Source organism: Mesoplodon mirus (assembly GCF_964341445.2).
Source record: "Mesoplodon mirus genome assembly, chromosome: 9".
Lineage (NCBI taxonomy): Eukaryota > Metazoa > Chordata > Mammalia > Artiodactyla > Ziphiidae > Mesoplodon > Mesoplodon mirus.
Window position 1 is genome coordinate 59,740,040 of NC_138985.1, and position 21,556 is coordinate 59,761,595.

General features: G+C 38.6%; 2 protein-coding genes across 6 annotated transcripts in view; one reads left to right on the plus strand and one right to left on the minus strand.

Moving 5' to 3' along the window:
- The first annotated feature begins 1,085 nt into the window (after nucleotides 1-1,085).
- Nucleotides 1,086-19,598, plus strand: CYP51A1 (cytochrome P450 family 51 subfamily A member 1). The gene is made up of 10 exons (XM_082631820.1): nucleotides 1,086-1,414; nucleotides 3,294-3,392; nucleotides 7,270-7,446; nucleotides 8,666-8,792; nucleotides 10,746-10,920; nucleotides 11,842-11,961; nucleotides 12,374-12,569; nucleotides 13,931-14,026; nucleotides 14,600-14,768; nucleotides 16,993-19,598. The coding sequence occupies exons 1-10, from the start codon at nucleotides 1,241-1,243 to the stop codon at nucleotides 17,169-17,171; spliced, it is 1,512 nt and encodes a 503-aa protein (XP_082487946.1). The 5' UTR covers nucleotides 1,086-1,240; the 3' UTR covers nucleotides 17,172-19,598.
- Nucleotides 18,361-21,556, minus strand: part of AKAP9 (A-kinase anchoring protein 9) — a 152,864-nt gene continuing 149,668 nt past the window's right edge. For all 5 annotated transcript variants that reach the window (XM_082631818.1, XM_082631816.1, XM_082631814.1 and 2 more), the window contains one exon: nucleotides 18,361-20,969. In XM_082631818.1, the coding sequence (XP_082487944.1) occupies nucleotides 20,935-20,969 (35 nt within the window). In that variant the 3' untranslated portion in view covers nucleotides 18,361-20,934. The remainder of the gene's footprint in view (nucleotides 20,970-21,556) is intronic.

Here is a 21,556-nt window from a genome sequence, read left to right on the forward strand (position 1 = left end):
CAGCGAGGTGGGCGGAGATTTATGAGTTTAGTTTTGCATTAACTATGAGATAAGCATCAGCTCTCTAGGCAGAGGTGTCAGAACAGGCAATTGGCTATTAACTGCTCCTTCCCCGAGGGCCTCGCAGTTCTCATTCCCTTCTGTATCCTCAATGCCTAGCACAGTACCCAGCTCTTAAGGTCGACTGAATAAAGAAATGAATCCGGTCAGGGGCTCGTGACAGTCAGCTAACAGGAAGGTTCAGTTTGGCAGTCATTTTATATACACGCTTCTCTGAAACCACGGGAGTGGATGAGATCAGGTTGACTGTAGCAGGAGGACTGAACTCCCGCTTCAAAATCTTTCTGGTCCAAAACGGTCAGAATAAGGGGCGTTCTTGGGAAATGCTGCCTCCAGTAGGTCACGACGGCGTATAACGTACAAATTTAGCTTGTAAAACCTGTTTCTGGAGAAGACAGAACACCCAACAACCAAGACTTGTCACCTTTATGTCCGCACTTCAATACCTGTCAGACTGGTTTTACTTGGGGTGAGATGGGACTGACCTCGGCGTCCCAACCTTCTGTGGGTAGACGGCGTCTTTCGCAATCTCCCTTTTCGCGAATATTTGAAACTGTCTCTCCGAATGGCCAGGACGCGGCCCTCGAACATGTTCAGACGCGGTGCGTTCGCGCGCCCAGGCAGGGGGCGGCGCCCCATCCACCCGCCCAGCTGACGCGGAATAAGCCGAGATCACCTCAGTCGCACGCGGTGCAATCACAGAGCGCGCGCCGCTGCCGCCGACGCCGCCGCTACCCTCGTTCTGAGATCCTTCCGCCCGTCCCATCGCGGCGCTGTGTCCTGACGCCCCGCACCCAGGACACACATGCTCCGGTGTCCCGCGATTCTTAGAGGGTGATCTCCACTTAAGCCCACGTACTCTTCTGTCTCTGTACCACCCGTGCCCTAGGTACCGCCTTCTTCTTCATGTCCTCTCTCCCAGCTTAAGGAGACCTCGGTGTTGTGGAGGTCCTTTTTAAGGGGCGCGGCCAGATCCAGGCCCCGCCCCGTTCTGTGACGCACAGGGTGGTGCGCTAGGGGCCGGGAGTAGCGGGTGGGGCTGGATTTAGTAGGGGGACCTGCGGGCCGGGGTCGACTCCCGTCGCGTGTGCCGGCTCTTCTCCCTCCGTTGATTCGGAGGAGCCGGGACGACCTCGGTCTCCAGCGTCTCCGGTGAACTGACGCGGGGGTGGCGGCCGGGATGGTGGTGCTGGGCTTACTGCAAGCGGGCAGGTTGGTGCTGGAGCAGGCTATGGAGCAAGTAACAGGCGGCAGCCTCCTATCCATGCTACTCATTGCCTGCGCCTTCACGCTCAGCCTGGTCTACCTGCTCCGCCTCGCCGTCGGCCACCTGGCCCCACTGCCGGCTGGGGCGGTACGTGCACCCCCAGGGGTTCTGGAGGGGGACGCTGCGACCAGGGCGACCGAAGGGCTAGCCGGGGTCTGGGACCGCGGTGGTGCTGGGCTGGGCAGTGGCGGCGGGCGCGCTGGGGGATGGGGATGGGGTGGGGGTGGGGGAGGGTGGCAGCGGCACTGATGCTGGTGGCGCTGGCGGTCGCGACTGCCTTGACCTTGCTGGGCTTGCTGCTGGGCGCCGCGATGTCGTTCGCGTTTCTGGTGGTGGCCGCGTGTCTGGTCCTGGCTGGGGTCGTGCTTGCCTCGATTGTGGTCGTAGTGCTGGCAGTGTTGGCCAAGGCACTGGTGGCCCTAATGGCCACGGCCGGATCCGGTGGCTGCGGCCCTGGCTGTGGCGCTGAGCGTCCGGTTGGCTGTGCTGGCCGCCGCAGGGGGTGTTTCGGGCCTGGTGGGGGCCCTGGTGGTGATGTTTTTGGCAGCTTCGGCCATGCTGGCCGTCATCCTTGTGGCTACCCTTGTGTGGTTCAGTGTCCTGTGGGCTGTGTCATTACCCCTAATGGCGATTTACATCAGTATGAAAGGAGCTATGTTCAGTTTGGTAGAGTGAGAGTGACTGGAGTGTTGTAGGGACCTTCCTATGATGCTAATAAAATACCAGATCCTCTAACTTAGTGGCTTTACTGACCACTAGCTTCATGCTTCCCTAATACATTTGATGAAGGCATCCTTAGCCAGACAAACCAAGTAGCTTTTAAAACGACCCTTTTACTGACAATGGAATATACAGACTATTGACCAAGTAGTTTTAAAAATTATTTTTGTTTGAACCATAACAGGCATGAGGCAGTTTGGTTTTTTTTCGGGCAGTTTTTTTTTCCTACATGTGGTATTTTTGAGGAAGTGTTATTTGTCTTTGGAAAGACAAAGGCAACTTTAGCGTTTTAAGATTGTTGCTGCTATTGTCCAAAAGAGTGAGTTTGTAGAGCTCCTTACTATTTGAGACCACGAAAGATATGAGGAGTATTATCCTTTTTTTATCATTCCAAGTTTGATTTCCAGGAGACTTGATGTTGTAATTTGCAGGTCTCATTTTGGGGCATCTGAAGTACCTTTTATAGTGTGTGCTAAAATGTTCCTGCTAGAACTGATGTAGAATCAATAGATCTAGATCATTTGTTGAGAGAAGCATGAAATGTGTTCTGTTTACTGATCAGTGTAGCTTCTTAAACATTTCCCTTCTTTCCCTCACGTTACTTTGTCTTTTTCCCTACCTTCTTTAGTCAAGATTTTGGGACTAAAATTGTGAGTGGTAGTAGAAATAAGTGGTGAAGAAACCATAGTTTGACTTTTCTGTTTTTTTCTACCAATGATTAGGATAGTTGCCTAGAGCCACTAATAATACTGGGCATATTCTAGAAAGTGTTCAGCATTTATAATTGCAATGCCTTGGTGTTTGTCTAGTTGTTTATCTTACACTAGGTTTTGAGTTTCTGCTTTTTTTTTTTTGCGGTACGCGGGCCTCTCACTGCTGTGGTCTCTCCTGTTGCGGAGCACAGGCTCTGGACGTGCAGGCTCAGCGGCCATGGCTCACGGGCCCAGCTGCTCTGGGGCATGTGGGATCCTCCCGGACCGGGGCACGAACCCGTGTCCCCTTCATTGGTAGGTGGACTCTAAACCACTGCGCCACCAGGGAAGCCCTCTGCTCTTTTTACTATGGCTGTTCTGCTAAGGTATTTGCGGTTTGTTTGTTGTTAAGTTACTTTTGGTGCTTCATCTTTTGGTAACTTTTTAATATTAAGGACAAGTTTCTTTTTTTTTTAGTCATGAAACTAAACTGAATGTTTTGTAATAGGAAATGTAAACTGGAAGGTTTTGTTTTGTTTTGTTTTCTCTTGTAGAAAAGTCCACCATATATTTTCTCTCCAGTTCCATTCCTTGGACATGCTATAGCATTTGGGAAAAGTCCAGTTGAATTCCTAGAAAATGCATATGAGAAGGTAAGTCTTCCAAATCATTAGAGGAAAATAAATGAGTGCTTTTCCAATTTTCTTTTAAACGGCAGAACATTAAAAAAACGTGTAATCTTACACTTATTCCCAGTATAGGAAACCGATAAAATTGGAGCTGCTCTGGTTTAAGAGCTGGAGGGGCCTTGGAGACCCTTTTATGTTTTTCCATGTCCTGGGATGATCTCTGAGGAAATCTAGTTCTGGCAACGATGGTTTAAAAACCACTGGCCTCAATTTTGTATTCACTGATCATAGTTAAAATTGATACTAATTGACCCTTCTTTTTCTTAACCATGCGTCTGTGGAATTTTCTAACCCGCTCTACGTGTCTTCTGTGACTTCACTTCCACTTGGGTGACCCACACAGCACTGTGGCCCCTCAAATCTTTGCCCCTCTCCTCCCCGATGAGCTTTCTCGTACCAGTTCAGCCATTTGCTCCACAGTGCCGCTTTGGACTTGTTGTCACTCTTACCTGTTTTACCTCCACAGTATTAATTTAGACACCCTATTCTCAGAGCACAACTACTTCTCCTGGTTAGCCTCTCCAGCTCCTTCCATTATAACGATTCTTTGACCTCATTAGATGGTCCAGTCCACTGTTCCACTTACTTTGTCCTGCTCCATCAGCCTTCTTTATGTTCCTTCTTTTTACACTTTGGGACCATGATCTATCATTTCAGTTACACTCTCGCCAGTACCTTAAATTTCCTTGCCCCTGGCTGTTCGTTGTGCTTTACCTGGTAAAAATCCAACCTTGGAGGAAGCCTAATAGTCATTTTTCCTTCCTTGTACCAGATTAGGTCCTTCTAATTCCGTGATTGCCTACCTTGAATGAACTTTGAACACTGCTCAACAGTCCTATTATCTTTCTGTGGTTGGCTTACTTTCCCACTCAGCACAATGACTATTCAAACCTTCACTTTTTGAAACTTCTAAATCTTCCTACCTCTCTCTATTAAAGCAGATGACTTTGTCTCCTTTGTAAAGAGAGATTAAAAACCATCCGGTGGGAACTCCCTCATGTTCCCAATTTCAAACATACAAATCTACTTACAGCAATATATATATAAAATAGTATTCTCTTTTCTTCCTATTACATTAATAATTCTAAAACACTTAACTTTGTGCAGTACTTAGTGCTTTATATATATTATCTCACTGAAGCTCCACAAAAATACTTTCAGGTATATCCATTTTATAGATGACAAAACTGAGAAACCGGTTATTTAATTTGTTCTTGGGCTCACTGCTAGCTAGTGACCAAGCCAGGATTAATACATGGTCTGATATCTGAGTCTGTGCTTTTAATGATGATGTTAATACTACTAATAATAATAGAAACCACTTACATTATATTTACAATGGCCAATGCACTGTTTTCTTTTATGTATATATAATATAGGATGACATGAGATATATATATATATATATATATATATATATATATCTCATGGTATATATATAAAAATATATGTATATACTTAATCTTGACAACAGTTCTGTGAAGTAGGCATTATTATTATTATTCCCATTTTATAGGTGAGGGAAACTGAAGCACAGCAATGTTAATTTCTCTGACTGTAGGACCAGGGTCACAGCTAATATGTGGAGGAGCTGGGATTTGAACCTAGGCATTCTGGCTCCAGAATCTTGTGCTCTAGCCCACTATGTGCTGTCACCTTGATTTTATTACACTATTTTGCCTTCTATGGGAGATTAAACTCTCCATCCCTCTTTTGTCACAGGAACCTTCTGCTATTATTTCTTCTCTCTATAGTTGACTTCTCTCAACTAGATCTTTCCCATTTTCTCTGGAAGGTTCTCAAAGGTCACTCATTTAAAAAGACCAAAGCTTCTCTTGGCCACTCAGTCTCCTCTCATGTCCCTCCCCCTGCAGTGAGTTGTCTGTACTTAGTCCCTATTTCCACACGTCCTACTTACTTACTTTTTAGTCCACTCTAGTCTGTCTTTTAGCCCCTTCACTAATGAGCTCCATGTCCTAACCCAATGAACTTGACTTCTCAGCTCTGTTTGTCAGTGATGACCACTCCCTCCTTAAATGTGGCTTCTCTCATTTTTTCTTCTACTTCTGTGACTACTTCTTCTCTAACTCATTTGTGGGCTCACGCCTGGCCATTTACTGTTGGGGTTCACTGAGGTTTGGTCCTTGGCCTTTATTCTTTCCTAGATGATCTTGTCTGTACCTGCAGCTTCAGTTATTAGCCAGATATAGATAACACCCAAATTAATGTCTCTGGTTCAGGTCTCTTCCCTGATCTTCAGACCAGGATATCCACCTCCCACATGATTCTTAGTTGACCAAAGGCACCTGAAATCCAACATTTTAAAAGTCTGACCCTTGATTTTTCTCTCTCCAATCCTGGTTGTCCTATTTGCTTCTCTCACCATTGTTCTCCCAGTTTTGCAATGTGCCAGAGGCCTAGGAGTCATTCTTGATACTTCTCCATCCATCAATCCATTGCCAAGTCTGCAGGTTCTCTCTTCAAAATACTTCTGTATCCATCTGCTTCTGATCTCCACTGCTCCTCCATTACCTTGTCCCAAGTATTCATCATCAGGTTCCTGTAACAGGCTCACTGGTCCTCTGGCTTTCCTTTAGCTCCTGTCCCTCTCTCCTCTCCATACAGGAGCCAGAGGGATCTTTCTTTTAAAATATGCACAGATTAGTCTCTTTCCCATGCAGTTTAAAAATCTTCCATCACATTTCATTGCTTGCAAGGATAAAACTTCCTGAATATGGCTTACGAGGCTCTGTATGGTCTCAGCCCTACCAGACTCTGCCCTCATCTCATCCTTTCCCTCTCTTTCTCTCACCTTTAGGACCTTTGTGCATGCTCAGCCATCAGGCTAACTGCTACCATCCTTCAGGTCTCAGCTCAGGTGTCTTTTTCTCTTTGTAGTCTCCCTTTGATCATTCTCTCATCGCAGAGTTGCTTTCTGTTGTGTAGTACTTCTCACATTTGCAGTTTTACATTTGTTAATGTGATTATTTGATCAAGTTGTATCTTTTTCAATAGACAAAGTTTCATGAGTCACAGACAGTATTTTTTTTTTTTTTTTTTTTGCTGTACGCGGGCCTCTCACTGTTGTGGCCTCTCCCGTTGCGGAGCACAGGCTCCGGACGCACAGGCTCAGCGGCCATGGCTCACGGGCCCAGCCGCTCCGCGGCATATGGGATCCTCCCAGTCCGGGGCACGAACCCGTATCCCCTGCATCGGCAGGCGGACTCTCAACCACTGCGCCACCAGGGAGGCCCTCACAGACAGTATTTTTGTTCATGATTGTATCCCCAGTGCCTACAGTCTGCAATAGTAATCAGAAAACTGCAAAGTATTTAACACTTAACTTGATAAACAAAAAATTAAAAAATGAAATCATTCAGTGTTGGTGAGATAGTGGTAACACTGAAAACTAAATAAACTTCTGGTGTCTTCATATAGCAAGTACTGTAGGAAAGGTCATATTCTTTGGCTACTCCTGTAAATTTATCTTTAACCAAAGGGGAAAAAATCTATATTCTCAGAGATATTCATTATATAATTATCTATAATAAGTAAAAAATGGACACATCAACCATAGTGAAAGAACAGTTAACATATGATGTCTGTGTGAAAGATATAAAATATTTTCAACATAAATAGTGAAAAAAGCAGAGTGGAAAGTTTTATTTATATTTTACTTGCAACTGAATGAATATAATTTGGACAAAGACTAGGGGAAGAATTGTATTAAGGTTTATGAATGTTGTAATTTTCAGCAATGTATTATTTTGTTATTTAAGATGAGTGTCTTAGCGCTGCAGATTTTTTGGTAACATCACTATGGGTACTTCTCTCACTTTAGTATGGACCTGTATTTAGTTTTACCATGGTGGGGAAGACGTTTACCTACCTTCTGGGGAGTGATGCTGCTGCACTGCTTTTTAATAGTAAAAATGAAGACTTGAATGCAGAAGATGTCTACAGTCGTCTGACAACACCTGTGTTTGGGAAGGGAGTTGCCTATGATGTGCCTAATCCAGTAGGTGACACTGTTGTCTTGAAGAGAGACAAATCTATACTATAATATTTATAGCTAGTAGTGTAAATTATATATCTAAGGTATAGAAGCAATTTATTCTTTGACTCAAAAATCTGAAGAATCATGAGACAGTTAAAAGAAGGAAAACCATGGGTAGCTGACAAAGAATGGGTATTTTGTCTTATAGTTGCTGGCATGGACTAAGCAATTTTAAAGGGCTTCCTGTACAAAGAAATAGAATCAATGAGAACTTAGTGTATTAGGATTTGATTTGAGCGAGTAAGAAGAAAAACCCCATTACTTCATCAGGAGGGCCTCCTACCTTCCTACTCCCACCTGAAATTTTAGCATAAGAGCTCTTTTGAGCTAGAGATTGTTGGCTTTAGAAGTTTGTGTGATTTCTTTCCTCCCCCAAAGTCAAATATTAAAGTGCTGCAATTTGATGTAAAATGCAAATCAGATAATTAGCCCAATTACTTGTGGGCTCTGGCTGTGAACTACCATGCATTACCCAATACCCTAGTATAGCAGGTAAGAATTGACATTGTTGCTTCTGGGGATTGAGGAGGTGTGGGCGAATGAATAGCTCTCCTCAAGACCAAAAGCAAGAGCCTTGGGCAATCCCTCTGGTTGGATATAGCTATTCATTTTCCACACAGCTTATCAGATTCTTAAAATAGAACTGCCCCAAAGGGCTAAAACCATTCTTAGTCTTAGTGTGAATTTATTCCGACCGTATTACATTCTAATTAAACTTTTGGAAGATAGCGTAAGTGAGGAATGGTATTTGTTTGGGAATAAATGGGAGAATGTGAAGGAGGATAAAAATTAGCAAAGGGTAATGGACTTTTGGGAGATTGTGTTGGCATCTGGGTTGGGTTGGAAGACTAGAATATAACAGAATAGGACTAGTGAGCCGTGGAGTCAGGAGTGGGGAAAGCGTGTATGTATAGAAAGCAAGGCAGGAAGTGGGATTCCTAATTTATCATTTGTCTTGGGCCTGCATAGCAAGTGTCTTCTACGTGTTACTTCAGATATATGCATAGGTGCTTTAAATTTCCCATATCTGGTGTGTAGTTAAGAAAATTATTCTTATTTTTATTTTCAATTTTTCAGAAGATTGTTTTCTTTGAGTGTTAAAGAGTTATAATAACCCAAATGAATCTTATGATAAAACAAAGTTGTGTTTTAATTCTTATATACCCTTAATATTTTGAAGGTTTTCTTGGAGCAGAAGAAAATGTTAAAAAGCGGTCTTAACATAGCCCACTTTAGACAGCATGTTTCTATAATTGAAAAAGAAACAAAGGAGTACTTTCAAAGTTGGGGAGAAAGTGGAGAAAAAAGTAAGCAAAATGTTTTGGTTTTGCATTTGTCCTAATATGTCTACTTTTCTGTGACTAGAAATCTTAAGAGTGTATGTGTATGTGTGTGTGTGCGTGTGTGTGTGTGTGTGTAAAAAGCAAACTACACCATATGTAAAACCACCTTAGATTTAATGAAATGAACATGTTATGATTACCGTGGAGTTAAAAGACCTGAGAGGAAGTGATTACAGTAAGTCCCCTACATACGAACCTTCAAGTTGCGAACTTTCAAAGATGTGATTGTGTGCTGTATGCCAGCTGTTGTACTGTACTACTGTACTTTTCAAGGTACTGTACTGTAAGATTAAAAATGTTTTCTTTGTTTTTTGTGTTTGATGAATTATTTGTGTGAAAAGTATTATAAACCTATTACAGTACAGTACTATATAGTGGATTGTGTTAGTTGGGTACCTAGGCTAATTTTGTTGGACTTACGGACAAATTGGACTAACAAATACACCCTCGGAACAGAAGTTGTTTGTATGTAGGGGACTTACTGTATTGCCGCTCATTTAGCAAAACCTTAAAATGGGTTAATTAATGTGTTTATTATTTAGTTCATTTATGTGAATAATATAAAAGTGATTCATAATTGAATTTTGAAATAAACTGAATGTAAAACTTACATTCAAGGTCATTTTAATATAATAAATTAAAAATTTTGAACTCCCAATGGGCAAGTAGAAGTCTAAATGACTTAATTATATATGTATTACATTATTTTTCTCCTATTGTATGGGAATGATTTATTCCAAGAGAAATAAATTTAAATACATAAGCTTACTGTACCACCAAAAGTGTGATTTTAGCTGTTCCCAATAGAAATCTTTAAAAAATGTATTGTATGCTTTCTCGCATTATATAGGGAGTATATTGAATGTAACTTAAAATTCTTTGGATTCTGTGAATCCAGTTTTTATATTGGACTGCAGTAATTGTTGCCTTCAGAGACAATTGTCATACTCATAGCAGGAAGCAACATCTGCCTACAGGGCAATAAGACCTCTGTGTAGGTCACCACATTCTGGGTCTGGTCTTCAGCTTCTGTAAAAGGTCCAGAACCTGGTTTTATTTAATATACCTAAAGTTCATGGGACATATTTCCTATTCTACAAGAAGCTGATTGATGCATGAACTAGAACTCCAACTGAATAAATACAAGTGAGATATAGTTATGGCACCAAGAACCCCAGAATATTTGCTGAACTTCTCTTTTTTGGCAATCTAATTGGAAAGCCAAATGATAACTGGAAGTTCGTTTGGTGAACATGGAATTAAAGAACAGGATATTGATTGGGTAATTTTTATGACTTTTAAAGTGTCACCCAGATGTGCTTGCCTGATGCATCTGTCTCTAATGTTTGGATATACAAGTCGGTGGTTACAGTTTTCTTTTATGTGTGGTCAAGACTTCAGGTTTTTTCTGACCTTTGAGTTTCCCACTTTTAAGGTTTTTTCCCACTTTTGACCTGGGGAATAATCCATTCTTCAGTCTTTGGACTGCTATTCCTTGGAAAGCACCTTATTATTGTCCCCATATGCACTAAATAACCTTTTTACTGCCTTTATTATACTGTGATCTGGAACTCAGATAGCCACATTCATTTTTTTTTTAACCACATTCATTTTTATCTTCATTTTATCTTTTCAAGATGAAGGGCTCATGAGTATGAGTGAGGTTTTAGATACCTTTGTGGCATCTATTTTGGCTGTCCAGAGAGGTGGAGTGCCTTCCATCATTTGGTTTCTTGCCTCTCTTTGTTGTAGCCACATATTTATAGGCTTTTTTTGATGGTATGAATAGGATCTTGTTGGTTCCTGAGTTAAGTTTTTATTCTCATTTCCTTCACGGTACTTTTATATCTCTAAGAAAACAGAACATTTCAAAAGAATTTTTGGCAAAAGTAATGAGAATGATCTTTTTCCCTCTAGATTTGTTTGTAGCTCTTTCTGAGCTCATAATTTTAACAGCTAGCCATTGTTTACATGGAAAGGAAATCAGAAGTCAACTCAATGAGAAGGTGGCACAACTGTATGCAGATTTGGATGGAGGTTTTAGCCACGCAGCCTGGCTCTTGCCAGGCTGGCTCCCTTTGCCTAGTTTCAGGTATGGATAAAGAAACGATACTTGGTCATTTCACTTTGTTTAATTACTGTAGTGTTGGTTTGCTTTGTATTAACAAAGATAAAAATTAAATATAAAACCAACAAATTGGGGGAGATTATGAGCCTCCATTCTTCTGTAAGCATTCGATATTTCTTTACACAGTGAGTTTATTTAAGGTAAGTTTCAGTTAATTAGAAAGGTAATTTGTTGTCTATCTGTTCCGATATTTTAAAACCTACTTATCTCACATATTCCGTGTACTCAGGATGGTTTTTCAACTCTACCTAAAAGTGTTACAGCCTTTCTAAGCAGTTGTTTGAAAGTATTTGACTAATTTGTAGTATATTGTGAAGTTTGTTTTGAAGTATTAGTACCTTTCTTTAATTTTCTCTTTGTCTCCTTGACAGCTCTATTGTTATCTCCTTAAGAGCAGGGATCATCTATGATACAGAGAAACATTGCTCCTAGGACTTGACGAGTAGCTTAGTGTCTTGCATATTAGTAGTCTCTCTGTGCCTTTGTTGATTCACTTCTGTTCAGGTGAAAAATGGGGATTTATTCTAATGCTAAATCCTGCAGAAGAACCAGAGTGACTCTGTCTGCTTCAAGAATTAATTTGGTTAAAATTGGAATTCCACGTTAATGTAAAAGAGTATTCTGCTTTCTCTTAAACTGGAAAATGGTTATAACAGAATAATCATTTGAGTCTTATTTTAGACCTTTAGTTAGAACACAGGTGGTGTGTAAAGAATCAGGGATATGTATGTTAAAACACATTTCCTGCCTTTAAGGACCTTAGAAATACCTAACAATATAAGATTTTCATGGCTTCTTTTTTTTCTCTTGGTTCTGAGTTTTGTCAGTTTGATGCCTGAAAGTATTACCTTATTTTTTAAAGTCATTTTCATGTTTGAATTACAGACGCAGGGACAGAGCTCATCGAGAGATCAAGAATATTTTCTATAAGGCAATCCAGAAACGCAGAGAATCAGGAGAAAAAATTGATGACATTCTCCAAACTTTACTAGATTCTACTTACAAGTAAGAGCTCTTCAGGTCACATATTAAACTGAAGCAGGAAATTTTTTTATACATTAAAACAGTTAAATAATATGTACATTTAAAAAGTAATAATGCTGGCAAAATTAGTAGCTATGACCTTTGAACTTTTTTAATGGATGAGACATAAATTACTGGGATCCTGTGCCTTACTAGAATCCCAGTACTGTGCATGGTGAAAAGTTTGCTAGTAAACCTCAATGAAGTCTTTTGTAACCAGTATCATATTTTCTATTGGTCTGTCTCTTTTCCCTAAAGGAAAAAAAAAAAAAATTCTGACTTGTGATGGGCAAATGCAAGAGAAAAATTCATTCATTTTGACCCTTTGTATAAAGGTTGAGACATGAAATGTGTCTGCCAAATGTTAAATTTATGTATGCGGTCCATTCTTTAGGGATGGGCATCCTTTGACAGATGATGAAGTAGCAGGCATGCTTATTGGACTGCTCTTGGCGGGGCAGCATACATCCTCAACTACCAGCGCCTGGATGGGCTTCTTTTTGGCCAGAGACAAAACACTTCAAGCAAAATGTTACTTAGAACAGAAAACAGTCTGTGGAGAGAATCTGCCTCCCTTAACTTATGACCAGGTTTGTTGGATTTTCAGTTTCATTGCTGCCTCTGACACTGAGTATGTGTGGCTAATTTTTAAAGGGGACAATTTGGGATTTTCTATATACTATAGATTAAATTGATTAGATTCTTTATTTTTAGAAAATACCCCATAGCCTTCCCTGAAGTGTCCTAATCCTGGATCCAGTTTACTAGTATTCTTTTGAGGATTTTTGCATCTATATTCATAAAGGATAGTGGTCTGTAGTTTTATTGTTATGTCTTTGACAGGTTTTGGTATCAGAGTATTACTGGTCTCAGAGAATGAGTTTGGAAGCATTCCCTCCTCTTTTACTTTTTGGAAGACTTTGTGAAGGATTGGTGTTATTTCTTTCTTACATGTCTGGTAGAATTCACCAGTGAAGCCATCTACATTTGTGCTTTCTTTGTGGGAAGTTTTTTGATTACCAATTCAATGTCTTCACTTGTTACAGGTCTATTCATACGTTCTGTTTCTTTTTAAGTCAGTTTTGGCAATTTGTGTCTTTCTAGGAATTTGTCTATTTCATCTAGGTTGCCTAATTTGTTGGCATACAATTGTTAAAGTATTCTCTTAGCATCCTTTTTATTTCTATTAGGTCAATAGTGATGTCTCTTCTTTCATTCCTGATTTTAGTAACTTTTAAAGTGATAGCTTAATTGATACATAATTCAGATACTATAAAATCTACCCACTTAAAGTATACAATTCACTGGTTTTTAAAATATATTCAGAATTGTGAAACCATCATCACAATTTCACTTTAGAGTATTTACATCCCTTCCAAAAGAGAGCCGGTACCCATTAGCAGTCATGCTTCATTTCCCCTGCCCCTGGCAACCACTAATCTACTCTTTGTCTCTATGGATTTGCCTATTCCGGACATTTCATATGAATGGAATCATACAATATGTGGTCTTTTGTGACTGGCTTCTTTCACTTAGCATGTTTTCAAGGTTAATCCATGTTGTAGCATGTATCAGTACTTAAATCTGTTTTATTGCCAAGTAATATTCCATCGTATGGCTGTACCACATTTATTTATCTCTTCCATCAGTTGATCGACATTTCGGTTGTTTCCACCCTTTGGCTACTGTGAATAACACTGCTCTAAACATTTGTGTATAGGTTTCAAAAAAGCTGACATTGATGATTTTTGCTAATGTTTTCATTTTTTAGATGAGTGAATTTTTGGAGGTCCTTACCATGCCATTCTTCAGAGTGATCCGTTATCTTGCCTTCTTTTTCTTTACTGACCATGGACAGTAATAAAATATTCCCAGTTACCCTGAACTTGTTTGTATCCTGTTGAAGTATGTTAAATATTTGTAAAACTCGGGAAATTTTTTCACTTTTTAGCTCAAGGATCTAAATTTTCTTGATCGCTGCATAAAAGAAACATTAAGACTTCGACCTCCTATAATGACCATGATGAGAATGGCCAGAACTCCTCAGGTGAGTCTCCTGGCTAGATCTTTTCCTCTGTGCCCCCAGTTGTTATTTATCAAAAAGACATATCATAATATCAAAGATAATTTTTTAAATTAAAAAAGTAGAATAATCACTTCTACATAATTTTCAGTTTTACATATTTTAAATGTATAAATATTTTTACATAATTGCAGACAGTATACATGCTCATCTGTTCTCCCTACATTTTAATTTAACAATTAGGGTTTTTAAAAATGGAAGTATATATTTTTCTTTGTTTTTAAAATAACATACGTGTTGTTGTAAAAAATTGTAACAGTGTGGAAGTGTGTAAATTGGATTATGAAAGGTTCCTTGAAATCCCACCCCTACCCCCAAGGCATTATCACTTTTTAAAATTTGTGTATATACTTCCAGCCCAATGTGTGTTATTTGGAAATCATCTTGAGTTAAAATAATTTTTAACTGGCCTATCATGTAGCCAGTTTTAAAATATATGTATATTTCATGTATATTAATGCCTTATTACACAATGGTCTGATTATTTGTTAGAATATTTTTAAATTATCTAGTGAAATGTGTTGCTTTCATTTGTAGACTGTGGCAGGGTATACCATTCCTCCAGGACATCAGGTGTGTGTTTCTCCCACTGTCAATCAAAGACTTAAAGACTCATGGGTAGAACGTCTGGACTTTAATCCTGATCGCTACTTACAGGACAATCCAGCATCAGGAGAGAAGTTTGCTTATGTGCCATTTGGAGCTGGTAAGATGATTACATTTGACACTTGAAATGTTTGTTCTGATAACATATTTGTGCCTGTCAGAATAATCCATGTGAATTTTATTTACAAATATCTTTCCCTTTCCTCATAGGGACATTCCTGCAAACATCTGTAGGAGTGTAATCTTTGCAGGTTGGAAAAAATATTTCATTTGTACTAAAGGAAATAGTTCTGTGAATCCTTATAATGTTCTATTACCTTCTAACCTATCTAAATTTATCAGTTCTAATCTTTATAGTCCACCCTGTTTTCCCTTATAAGTATTTAAAGCTCTTTGTGAATTCTGTTTTAAAGAACCACTGGAGTTAGCACACCATTTGGGCAATTATTTCAGGCTAAATATGATGAGACAATCAGCATTACAGAAAAAGCAATGGCACGGAAGCTTTTCTGGATTGTTAGTGAACTTTTTGGTTCTCTGCCTATATATCCTGATGATAAGATGGTCTTTAAATTTGGGCAGGTTGTGCATAGGTACGCAAACCTCTGCATTTCAATTAAGATCCTAAAATAACACAGGCAGACTCTCGTTCCTCCAATAATTTCTCCATTCACTGGTACTTTGTACAGATTAAACTATATTCTATGAATTACTTGTTTTTCCAAAGAGATCATTTAAGTGACATGACATTTTTGTCATTGGTCACACCTTTTCCATACATAAACGAAAGTATAAAGTCCTTTGGGAACTTCAGATCTTAATAACTATTTAGTAAAGAAATTCAATAACGGTATATGATATAAATATCAATAAAAGAGTCATAGATTGTTCAAGTAGTTGGAAGGGGCATTAGTTCTCCAGCCCAAATTCTGCCCCATTTCTAAACTGGCAATTATCTGGCTTTTATCTGGGGTTAGTGCAGACCCCATTGGTTAACAGCTTAGTCCCACAAGACTGTCCCTCACCACTTTAGATGCCAATTACAAGTCCAGGTTGTCACCTGTTTTTCTGACCAACTGGCTATAAATTCGAGGTTCTCTAGATCCCCTCCTTGGGGTTCCATAATGTGTTAGAATGGCTCACAGAACTTAGAAAACTTTATTTACTAGACTACTGGTTTACTATAAAAGTATACAACTCAGGAATAGCGTGATTGAAGAGAAGCATAGAGCAAAGTAGAAGGAAGGGGCACACAGCTGCCAAGCCCCCTGTGGGTATGCCACCCTCCCAGCACCTCCACATGTTTACTATCCTCGAAGCTCTCTGAACACTGTCCCCTGTCCTGTCCCTTCCCTGTACTTCTGTAGGGATTTTGTGTCGGCTTCATTATTACATAGGCACGATTGATTAAATCACCGGTCATTGGTGATTAGTTCAACCTCCAGACCCTCTCCCTCCTGGAAGCTGGGGGATATTGCTGAAAGTTCCAACCCTCTAATCACGTGGTTGGTTCCCCTGGCAGTCACCTCATTAGCAAACTCAACTGTGGTTGAAAGGGGCTTGTTACGAATAACAAAAGGCTCTTTTCCTCTTTGACCTTTATTGCTCTTTTCACTTAAGAAATTCCACAGGTTTGAGGAGCTCCGTGCCAAGATGGAAGACTAAATACGTATTTCTTATTGCAAACCACATTATCACAGTTGCCATACCTTAGTATTGAAGTCAGATTTGAAGTCAGTTTAAGTCCTCCAACTTTGGTTCGTCTTGTTAAGGATCGCTTTGGATATCCTAGTCCTTTGGATTTCTGTATGCATTTTATAATCAGCTTGTCAGTTTTTACACGTATATGACCTTTTAAATTTTGATGTGCTGCTATTTTTGGTTTATTAAATTCCTTTTTTCTTCCATTATCATTTGTAATGGCATTTAAAGTTTTGATTGGAAGGTTCATATTAACTTTTGACTATGGCTGTCTTGGGACAGAAGTTAAGAATATTCTAGTATATTTCCAAACTAGATTATCACTGTATGTTTCAAACCTTACTTATTTTTAACCTAGATAGATAGATGTTAGGTTTCAAATAAACAATTGGAAAAATGATTGTATAATTACCCATGTGCTGTTTCCCCTAATAAGAGACATTAAAAATCTCTTGGGATTTTTATTATTTACATTCTTGTGAAAAGAATGTGTCATCTTTTTACTATAATATCTGTATATCTGCTATTCACCTTAACTGTAGATAAACAAATTTTATCACTCCAGGTTCAAAGACATGAGAAAGAATTTCAGCCGACTGTTATGGAAATGTTTTCTCTTACAGGGCGTCATCGTTGTATTGGAGAGAATTTTGCTTACGTTCAAATCAAGACAATTTGGTCCACTATGCTTCGTTTATATGAATTTGATCTCACTGATGGATATTTTCCCACTGTAAATTATACAACAATGATTCACACCCCTGAAAACCCAGTTATCCGATACAAACGAAGATCAAAATGAAAAAGGCAGCAAGGAACTAAAATGTGAAACATCACTGTAAACTGCAAAAGCATTGAAGAGAATGAAGTTTACGAAACAACTTCCAGTGTACTTTTTTTTGAGTGTGTAATTTTAAAAGACAGCCAGCTTAACTTACGGTTTTTATATTTTAACTGAATGGTTCCATCAAATCCAATGGCATTTCAGAAATTTTCCAATAGTCTTATGATGGATAAAGGAAAACTATAAATTTTTATATAGTTGGTTTCCTTTCCTTTAAGGAAATCAGGCTCATTAGTTTGGGGGGGATCTTTGGTAATTGGCAGATTCTAAGTAACACAATTTCCAGGTATTAATTTTAGGAGTATACATAGCTCTTGGCAAGTAAGTTCAGAGTGTTCAACTCTTGTACTAGATCTGCAAGTATAAAAGCCCAGTGAAATACTTGGAAGCCTCAGATTATTCATTTGTTGGGCAATGTATGTATGTGTAAGGATGGGTGGGTAGGGAATAAACTCACCTTTAAAGCCTTGGATCAAAGAGAATCCTATTGTTTTGGGATGATGAGATTTAGCAATGATGGAGCTATATTGTCGGAAAATATATTTGAAATAACCAGAAGCACTGTCTGTAGGAAATTGAGATCTATGACAATGACTAATTATTGTTTTTCCTAAAAAATAATTAATGAAAGACTGCTTGTGTAACTTGATCTAATTACTAAATATTACATATTTATCTGTTTGATAAATTTGTATCTGGTTCCACATAGTTGCATCTGTGTGGAAGTCCAAAATAAAGTCCTTGAGGGATGTTTTGTTCTTTTTGGCTCAAGGTGGTTCCTGCTTCCTCTCCAGAATCTAATTAGGGATGTTTGTTACTAGTTCTGTTAGTTTAGGTTAACAAGCTTTTTATTTTTTCTTTTTAAATACAAAATCTGAGATCAGGGAATCTGGCTTTAAGATAAGGGTAATACGAAGCTGGGGTCTTGGGAGTGTATCACTGGTCAAATTCTGTGAAGCCTGAGTTCAAGAATCAACTCAAATTATAACTGGAGACGTAACTATATGATACCTGTAATTTGACCACATACTTTGATATTACTAGATGAGGTAAACATACTTTCCCTTATGTATATTACAGTTCTGTTTAAAAGGCTGGAGGACTCATGTTAAACTCTATTTGTGAAGCTAATATCTGTGTTGTTGAGTTTTTCACATTAAAATTATCTTTGAGAGTATAGTCTGCATTCACAAATTGTAAAGTGTGTGGTTCAATGAGTGGAATTTAGGAATCTAGGAACTTGGATGGGAAAAAAGTTCCATCTTTATTTGTACTTATTTCAAACTGTAATTTAATATTTTCTTTATTTATGAATTTAGTCAACAAACCACACTAGTATTAGCAGTACTCATGATTTTGCAAACAGAAATCACATACTTTTCATATCCCATTATAGATGTTGCAGATCTCTTGAAATATCTTTAACTTTCATCACTACTTTGACATTACGGTATTATAGTTATTAGATCTGCCAGATCTTATTTCTTTACTCATCACAAAAATTTTTTAAAGTTTGACTATTTCTATATAGTTGGTTTCCTTTACAATCCTGTGTATTTTATGTCTTTAAAAGCATTATTCTGAGAAGGGATCCATAGTTTCACAAGATTGCTAGAGAGGTTCATGGCACACAAAAAAGTTAAAACTCTGGTAAGGCTGGTCCATGTTTAGTGAATAGTTTTAAGAAGACTTAAAAAAAGATTTAGTTAGGTTTTTTTTTTTTTTTTTTTTTTTTGCGGTACGCGGGGCTGTCACTGTTGTGGCCTCTCCCATTGCGGAGCACAGGCTCTGGACGCACAGGCTCAGCGGCCATGGCTCACAGGCCCAGCCGCTCCACGGCATGTGGGATCCTCCCAGACTGGGGCACGAACCCGTGTCCCCTGCATCGGCAGGCGGACCCTCAAGCACTGCGCCACCAGGGAAGCCCCAAGATTTAGTTTTTAACCACAGACCAATTATTGAGAAGCATTAACAAGTTTGACTGCAGAGGCCTAATGTCATAAGGATGGTGATGGTCATATGATATGGGAATGAAATAAGATTGATCAGAGCACTTGTTTATCTGCTCTTTTCTTCATTCTCTCTTAAGAGTAGAATTGCCTTGAATGGAAAGCTATGTTTAGCTAAAAAAGGTTTTACCCACAACCTCCCCTCTTCGACTAACTGTTTTAGAATACATTTGTAACTTCTAGAACTCCTTATTGGAACCCAGCTGCTAATATGGAAAATTTAGGCAATTTGAAATTTCCAAGAGTGTAGACTGCCTGTTTGTGTTGGTGTAAATCATAGAATATCTAATGGTAAGATAAAATCCTCTGGAAATAAGTATCAAATACTACTCTTCTTGCTATTTTAGTGATGGCCATGTTATCAGGAGGACTCTAATTAAGAAATAACATTGAGATCTATATTATCTCTGTGAAAGCGTCTCACTCTGAATTTGGATTGGACAGCAGGAATACTGCTTAATTCTGCTGCATTGTGGTTAATAAAATTTAAGATTCTGTATTATCTTAGTGGGCATGGCTTTGTGAGGACACACCTTTGGATACAAGTAACCTTAAATATAATAGGGCAAATATGGATTAATAATGAAAATACCCATTTGGCTTCTAAAAAACACTATATGTAGCCTTAAAGTTGATAAAAAAGGCACATGGAAAAACTCTTTCTCCGTGTAGGGAAAGAAAAATCCCAACAGTAGCTAATTCTAAAATTAGGACAACTTTCTGAATCTCTAAATGCTACATACTTGAGATGTATAATGTGATACATACTACCGTAGGCTGAATGTCTGTGTCTCCCCAGATTTGTACGTTGAAACCTAATCCCCAATTTGTTGGTATTTGTAAGTGGGGCCTTTGGGAGGTGATTAGGTCATGGCGGCAGAGCTCTCACGAATGGGATTAGTGCCCTTATAAAAGAGACATTGGAGAGCCCCCTTGCCCCTCTGCCACGTGAGGACACAGTGAGAAGATGGCAGTCTACAAAATCAGGAAATGGGCTCTCACCAGACGTCAAATTTGCTGGCGCTTTCATCTTGGACTTGCTAGCCTCCAGAACTAGAAATCAATAGAACAGAAATAAATTTCTATTGTTGTTACAAGCCACCCAGGCTATGGTATTTTCTTATAGCAGCCCAAACGTACTAAGACATGCACCAAGAACTATGGCTTGTTAAAAGTGAAGAAGGTTCAAATACAGTGTAGTTAAAATGGTGAAGTCATTTTTATTTCAGTACTTGACAAAATATCCCATAAAATTCAAAACTTCTACCATTATACAAAAATAAGTCTCTACAAGTGATATTATCTGTCTTCATCACCAGTAGCAAATATATTAGGCAGAAACATATAACTTCAGTAGCCTTATAAGAAAAGTGCAGGACACCTCAAGCTACACATTCAACAGTAATATAATGCCAAAAGTTTAATCTTTTCACCCATTTGATAAATACACAAGGTTTATAATTTAAATCATTTAAATTAGCATTCCACAAATATACATGTAATTTCATGATTATTGTGCATGAATACATACACAATGCTTATATGTACAAATTCCAGTTTGTTTTCATGTGCTGGCAAGGGATTTGTATACAATCATAAGCTGTGTTCAGATTGGTCCCATTGAATATCCACAATACAAAAGCACAAAAGAACCACTGATTTACAAAAGGGAATTTGTTTAAAATCACTTCGATTCATGATGTTTCAAAGGATTATCTTCTCATGCCAGCATGAAACTGAGTTGAACCTATAAGACAGGAACAGGATAGTTCAATGATTTCAAATTAGATTGTGACTTAGAGTATTTCATGATGGGCAGAAGATTATTACCCATCATTTTTTAAAAAATGCTTTGTTTTCCTCTAAAAAAGTCTTATTCAGACCTGAACTGATTTTTTAAAAGGGATTTTTAATATATATTTAAAAGCCACTGTGGCTGGCTCCATAGCATGCTAAGTGAGATTAATGTTAAGATTCTCTGTAAAGTGCCCTGCAGGTTCAATGTTCTATACCTCTTGATATATCTTTTGGTCTTCAAAATCTGGGTCTTGTGAAATTTAGATGCTCAAACCAACAAAGCCCAGCTATGATAATAAAAGTTTCCTACAACTACAAGTTTCTTGGGTTAGGTGATTTTTTGTATGAAGAGATAAACTAATAACTTAAATAACTGGTTATTAGTCCTATCTATTTTGTGGGAATAGTAGGAGAAAAGGGTCTCTAATAATAGTAACATATATATACATATATATATATATATATATATATATATATATATATATATATATATATATGTAAAGCCCATTAAATTAAAAGGATTCAAAACCTTTGCAT

Excerpts from the sequence above, each read along its gene's own strand:
- CYP51A1 (XM_082631820.1), top strand. The coding sequence starts at position 1,241 with ATGGTGGTGCTGGGCTTACTGCAAGCGGGCAGGTTGGTGCTGGAGCAG. Across the intron at positions 10,921-11,841 it reads CTCCCTTTGCCTAGTTTCAG|ACGCAGGGACAGAGCTCATC; the intron begins GTATGGATAAAG and ends TTTGAATTACAG. Across the intron at positions 14,027-14,599 it reads GAATGGCCAGAACTCCTCAG|ACTGTGGCAGGGTATACCAT; the intron begins GTGAGTCTCCTG and ends TTTCATTTGTAG.